The sequence below is a fragment of the Galeopterus variegatus genome, unplaced genomic scaffold, assembly GCF_000696425.1.
Source record: "Galeopterus variegatus unplaced genomic scaffold, G_variegatus-3.0.2 Scaffold954, whole genome shotgun sequence".
NCBI lineage: Eukaryota > Metazoa > Chordata > Mammalia > Dermoptera > Cynocephalidae > Galeopterus > Galeopterus variegatus.
In genome coordinates, this window is record NW_007727065.1 from 184,400 (window position 1) to 191,567 (window position 7,168).

The 7,168-nt window shown below is 40.1% G+C and overlaps 1 protein-coding gene across 1 annotated transcript in view; it reads left to right on the top strand.

The window, feature by feature from the left end:
* The window catches only part of LOC103591265 (staphylococcal nuclease domain-containing protein 1), a 354,022-nt gene that overhangs the window by 171,679 nt on the left and 175,175 nt on the right, over positions 1-7,168 (top strand). Inside the window, exon 5 of the mRNA XM_008573683.1 lies at positions 2,619-2,691. Coding sequence (XP_008571905.1) covers positions 2,619-2,691 — 73 coding nt within the window. The remainder of the gene's footprint in view (positions 1-2,618; positions 2,692-7,168) is intronic.

The following is a 7,168-nucleotide window of genomic DNA, read 5'->3' on the forward strand; positions in this document are numbered from 1 at the left end:
AGATGTAAGCTGAAATAGACCAATTTGTTCATTTCTCACACATGCTTTGCATTTCGGAGCCTGGGTCTGGTCTACCACTTAGACTTTAGAGTGCCTCCTAGGCGTGAATTATTTGAACTTCGTGGTTAACTACCTTTTGGTAACTTTCCATTTGCTTCTTTTTTGTTAAGAATTAACAAAATAAGAACTATTTCTCAGTTTATATATGATGTTACGATGCTACATTCTTGCTGCCTCTTGAATGTTCCAGAAATTAACAATCATATTTTAAGCATGAAAAAATTAAGTCCTTGAAGCTTTTTCCAAAGTTAATTCCTGTATGCAAATAAGTATCTGATAATATGCTTTTTAGAAACAAATTCATATTTTTTTTACACTATTAAGACTTAATTTTAAAGAATTCTGTTGTCATTGCTTTAAATGTCATAGGCACACTATTATCCATGTTTTCCAGTTTTGGGTGTTATTTTTTTCCACCTTTGGTAGAATGTTTAGCTTTGGGTAAGTCCTGGATTTCTGTTTCTGGCACAGAGCTACTTAGGGCCACAGAAAGTTAAGGAGAATTTTAGTTTACCACCTCACTGCTTTCGCCTGGAGGACCTTTGCTTTCTAACTTACTGCTCAGGCCCTATTCTTTTTTCCTCATACTATATGAGATGCTCTCTAGCCCCCAGGAAAGGCCTCAAGTTCAGCAGTACTCTAACATGAACCTGTCTGTTTAGAGGGCAGATCCATTTATTTTGATTGTCCTTGTTAGAGGATAAGGCTGCAGGCATTTTGTGCCCCAGAGGACCTGCAGAAAGCTTAGCAGGCCTTGCCTTGAAGGGGATGAGGTACAGGCTGGGTGTGAGTAAGCTTGTCTTGCCTCATGGAGGCTTTGTTCTAAGGCTGCTCCTTCAAGTTTACGGTGGCAAAATAGGGGAGCCTGTTGGTAGCAGAGGAGGTTGTAGAAATAGGAACATGGGCTAAATGTAGCAGGGCTCAGGGAGTTAGAAGAGTTGGATCATTAGTTAGTTGGCTTCTAGCCGTTAGTTTCTTATACAAACCATCCTCAGTTCTTCTACTGTTAGTTCACAAATCCCAAGGGGTCAGGGAGAATCAGCCTTGGTCAGTGACCATGAACAGGATCCCTAAATGATAAATCACTAGACTCAATTGTAAGGGGAAGTAGCCTAAATCATTAGCAATTTCTAAAGCTGAAGCCCTTGATTCAAATTCAGAAGGAGGCATGGGATTCAAGGAACTTGGAAATGCTTTGTTTCAGTGAGCATTTCAGATCTGAGTGTATGATTTTTTGTTCTTTTTGTTAATTCTGTACTTACCCTCATCATAGAATTTTGTTTCTTACCTTTGTCATGGAATTGAAACTAGATAGTAAGGAAAGCTTCAGTTTGTTTTTTTGTTGTTTCTGAACCAAAAGCATTTCAAATCAATTGAGTGAGAGACAGATCCCCCAGGATGCAGGAATGGGCTCGGGTGGATGATTAAAAGTCCAAGTTGTAAGAAATAGGACTGTTCTACTTTGCACTGAACAATACCCACCCAATTTGGTTTATGTGGGTTTGGTTTAGAAAGTGAGGACCCCGAAAGTAACCCCTGCAGAGCAGTGTCCTTTATTCCTGGTGCTTGAGTGAGAGTCTGAGTGGGAGGAAAGTAGAAATGTGGTTGCTAGTATGAGGGCCCTGGTCTGGGCTGGGCTGGGCAGCTTTCTCTATACTTTCTCTGGAATTCAGAAACCCTAACAATGCTCGTCCACAGTGTGGGAACATTCTTGAGTCTCTGTTTCTGTATCCAAAACTCAAAACTCTTCCCTGCTGAGGTCTGTAGGCTGGCAGTACACAGAAAGGCTTACCTAGTAGTGTAGGGACTTAGAGATTTACCAATCAGCCTTTATTCCTTCATTGTTATACCAGTGATCATACCCAGTGATGCTTAGGCTTCTGTCCCTGAAGTTACCACTCAAAGGATTAGGAGATAAAAGGGGAGATTGGAACAAACTAACCCATGGTCAAATGTGTGGCAGTCCCAGAGTACCCTGTCAAATCTCCTGTTATTACAACCTGAGACTGATTGGAAATGAGAATTAATGTCAGTTATATAGCACTGGCTAATTTTTTTCTGTACTGTTAAATGACTTTTCTGTAGAATATTGCTTCATTGAGGGCAACTTATCTTTTTACCTGGAAGAAACTTATTTCCATTAGAATTGGAACACTAGCTGCATACTTTGCATTTAAAATGTTTCATGTGATTAAACACTTAAAGGAAACATTATTACTTCTGTTTCTTAGTAGTGTGCTCTTCCAAACTGATTCTTCTTTTGTCCTGAAACAATGCCTTTAATTTGGAAACAAGGGAACTCCCTGATTACCAGGCACACTGTTAGCCGAAACTGGCAGCCAAATTCTGGTAACTGGGTTTATAAAGGGGAAGAACAGTCTTTTATTCTCCCTCCACCAAGTCCTCTTGCACAATGGTTACTCAGCAGTGTACATGTCACTTATATAGTGACACATCCCCAATTTAAGAACCCTAGCTTCTCTCCCCATTTTCCCACCCTTCTACTCCTCCCCACTGTGATTTTAATTTTGATTGGCTTTTCTCTTATTCCTTTACAGAGCTATTAAGAACGGCAAAGGATTGCATAGCAAGAAGGAAGTGCCTATCCACCGTGTGGCGGACATATCTGGGGTGAGTCGGGTGTCTGAATCGAGCTGTGTGGCTCAGAGGCTCCAAGAATATGTTTGCTTATCCACATAGGACTTCAGCTTATATGTTTTCTACAGCTTGCTCCATTTCAGGCACCGAATGTGAATTTTCCCCAGGCATCTACTTAGCCATCTATAGGGATCTTGTTTTATATTTTGGAAAAGCATAATTCAAAACCTCATTTTATTTCTTTACCTGAACTGCCTCTATGTTGCTCTTTCATTTTTAATTATTATGTCTTTAGAAGACACTTCTTCCCAGTTGTGTGAAAGTAAAATTACCTCTTTTTTAAATCCCAGTTTAATTCTCACTATGAGTGGGAAGTCTTTGTGATTGAAGGTCAAGTATAGATTTTAGGACAAATGTAGGATTTAATCATGATTTACTCATGAATTCTCTTTCTTCTGCTTGTCTGTAAATGGGAAAGAATGGAGAAATGTGTGAACATCCTTTGAGACAAGAGATATACATAATATTTATAACACCAAGGGTCAAGGGTTTGGATCCTGCTGCTGCCAAAAGAAAAAAAAAAGAGAGATATAGATAATATAGAAGAATTGAGATGCAAACACTTCTGAATTCCCAAAAGGCTGTGTTCAACTGATTCTTTAGTAATAAGGACTTTACTCTTGCACATTTAGGATCTCTTTTGCCAAAATAGATCCCTTTGTTAGTTGAGCAGGTTTATTCTTTTATTCAACAAGTACTTATTGAATACCTACTGTATGCCAGGAATTGCTCTAAGCACTGAGAATATAACAAGGAACAGAACTGATAAAGTCTCTACGTTCAAGTGGGAAAGGGAGACAATTGCAATGTCAGGTAGCGACAACTTTTGTGAAGAGAAATAAAACTGGCCAAGGGGATAGTGAGTGGTGCAAGTGTTGATTTTGATCAGGTTGCCAGGGAAGGCACCCTGTGTTCCTAAGATGCACCATCCATTTTAACTCTCATAGTCAACTGGTTACAGAGGGGATCAGGTCTGGTGCCATGCGTAGGAAGGACTTCATAGCACAGAGGAGATGAAGAGAGGAAGGGCTAGGAAATCTTAGCTTGAACTCTCAGGGAATTTGCCTTGGGCACAAAGAAAAAATGATAGTATAAACAAAAACTTCTAGAGCTCAGCCTAGCCCATAGCAGTGATGAATCTTCCTGTTACATTTTGTTCCCTTTTTCTATTGTTCCTGGCAATTGCTTATTACAAATGTGTCCGGCCAGCTCACCCCTGCCTAGTTGTAGTGGTACCCTGTTCATTTTAAGCAATGGGACTCTGGTGAGCTTTTCTTTCTCTATTGCCAGTAACTGCAGATTACAGGATAAACAGTGTTACCTATACATCATATTAATTGGACTTTAGTCAGGAAGTTGAGTCCTCTGTTAAGTGGGTGAGATATGGTGATAAGCATTCTTTGTGGCTTAGGATCCTGAGAAGCCCAGAAACCTGTTGCTAATAACCTTTGAGCAATAAGTAACCATGGTGTATCTGCTACAGCTCATTGTTAACAGGTGTGACTCTCCCAGTGCTATATTATTTGGCCTATTTTCTTTGTGGCTTCCCTGAGAAGCCCAGAAACCTGTTGCTAATAACCTTTGAGCAATAAGTAACCATGGTGTATCTGCTACAGTTCATTGTTAACAGGTGTGACTCTCCCAGTGCTATATTATTTGGCCTATTTTCTTTGTGGCTTATCCTGCTGAGTCATTCTTTGCATAAATATTATTAATTTCTATATGTATATGTTATATCATTTTCAACAATATTTTCCTTAATATTGTTCCCTTGGGGAAGATGTTGGAGTAATCAAAGGGCAATTTTTTAGCTGTTCGGGTGCAAGAAAAAAAATGTTATAGATACCTGTTTTGGAAAACATAATGGAGCTCCTCTACATGAAGGCCAAACATGCCCATCCAAAAGCTTGTCTTAGACTCATACTCCAGGGCCTTCCAGCAACTGAATTAAACCTTGGGGATAGATGTTCTCTTTTGGCCTGCTGAGTGCGTGTTCTAGCTCTGATTCCCCACTGGCAGTGATGTGGAGTCCTAAGGAGGTTTTTGAGGTAAAGGTGTACCTGCCTAAGGGCTGTCCTATCAGCACTTCCAGGTGTAGTGTCCTAAACATCTTCATGGCTGCCGTGTGCTGCCTCCTACCTTGATGCTTTCTGGTGTTTCTTAAGCCTTTGTTTTTGTTGTTGGTAGCAATAGGTCTTGTGGAATTTGTCTTTATTTGTTTATTTATCTATCTACCCTGCCAGCTCCCCCTTAAACTGTAGCCCAGTTTCATACCTGCCTGTATTTTCTTTTCTGTCTGGATATTGGAGGATTGCTTTGCTCTTTAGTTACTTAAAAATATATGCCAGTTAAATTTCCCTCAGTTACCACATAAATAAAAGAGGAAAGCTTGAGCAAGTGGAAGACTGAAAGTGAAAAAGCTATTCAATTTAAATGGATGTCGTATATGACCTTGTCTACCTGAATCACAAATTATTCAGCTAAGATTGCCATTTTTTTGTGTGCTCTCTGTAACAGAGAAATGTTGTCTTTCCCCTCTTCTAACCTTCCCTTTTTTCCATCACAGTGTTAAGTGTGTGTGTGTGTGTGTATGTTGGGTGCCCTCGTGCCATGTAAGTGGAATATATGGGTTTTCTGCATCCTGAATCATGCTGGCGGATTTTAATGTCTTTAGGACAGGTAGGCATGCGGGGCCAGACAGGAAAACAGCTTATAGCCTGATGAAAAATAAACACCTGGAATAAAGGCAATGTAATATACACATATATAATGGTTTCATAAAGGTTTCTTAATCTTTTTTTTAATATTTAACTGAGTTCCCCACTGCCCCAGATTGATCCCCCTCTTTGTTGCAGGCTATGACAATTGGAGGTTTTTGTTGAGCTGACAGTGTGCACAAAATGCTGCCAAAATAATTTACTATAAACTGGTATTGCATAATATCTCTCACCACCCTCCTCTACACTCCAATACACATCCTTGAAGAAATAAAATAAACAGGCATAAGCACACACCTTGTGTCCTAGACACAATCAAGAAATGTGCTTGATGGAAGAGGTTATATCATGATGTGTGAGGCAAATAACCTGTAATTTTGTTCTAGGGTTAACTGCCTTGACTTTAAATAGTTGAGTTTCCACCCATTCTCCATGTCTCTTCTCTTACGTTTTCAAAAATGATCTCATCGGTAAGTAAGCATTCAGAGTACTTGAAAATGCTTTTGGATGGAAATTTAGCAAGTGCAAGACCTGCTTGGCTGACTGCGTGGGGTGGGAAGTAAGTAATCCAAGCACAGCGGTGGAAGTGGACGGCCCACTGTAGCAGGTGACACACTGGACTCTGCTGTGGCCAAACAAACAGGCCTTTTTGTTTGTTTGTTGATACAGATGATTTCTGACATTTGTGTTTTCCATGAGATGGACAGAGCATCTGCGTGTAATGCCAGCTGAATGAACCCCTATTTTCTAGGGCCCATCTGCATCTTCTGCACCTATTTTCAGGGTAACCACTAAGGTACTTACCAATAAGCTGGTAACTTATATCCTGAAGAAGTTACTAATTTCCTTTATTTCTAATTTTTCAAGGTATAGGAAGTGGGCTGTACCAACTACCAGCCATTATTGTCATTTCTGTAATAAATCTGGTTTCTTTTCAGGCCAGGATCAAGTTGACTGACTTGGGACTAGATCTGATTTGATTTGGAGGGTGGTTCTGTAGTGACTGCTTCACTTCCTACATGCATGTTTTCATTATTAGTAGGTTTTGGTTTTCCCTGATCCTGTCTCAACTCCCTCCCTCACCAGTGTAGAAAAAGTTGGAATGTGCGTGTCAGTAGAATATAAGGCTGTTTTTTATCTTAGGTTTATTATTGTTTTTGCTGTAGCCTGCTCTGTAATAAATACAATCTCCTGCAGATACAGAGTGTAAAACAGGCAATAAAATGAGGCTGGTGCATGGCTTACTGTTGTTCTGGTAGATCAGACAAATCAATTACGGTTCCGACATGCGAGAGAGCTCCCCACTCCTCAAGTTGCAGCCAGCACCACAGCGCCGATTTTTCCTCTCCCTCCACGCTGCCTGCCTCTTCCACTTGTATGTAAGTAGTGCTCCATGAGTCCTAGTGTATAGTTTCTTCTCTTCCCTATCCTCTCTGTTCTTTCCTCTGTGGAGTTATGATTGTTTGTTTGCTAAGGGCAGAAGAGGACATCTAAAAAGTCCCAGGATAGGATAGATGATCAAAGTGAGGTCTGTAATGTATTTTTGATATTATGCAGTCCTGACAGCTCATCTGTTGATTTCATTATTATTTCTTACTCTACTCATCCGCGGGTCTTTTTTTCTCTTAACTGCTGCTGTGTTCACTTGGGACAGTTGTTACTTTGTAAGTTGGTTTCTTTTTTTTTTTTTTTCTTTTTGTCTTTTTTCGTGTCCGGCAACGGATCGCAACCCT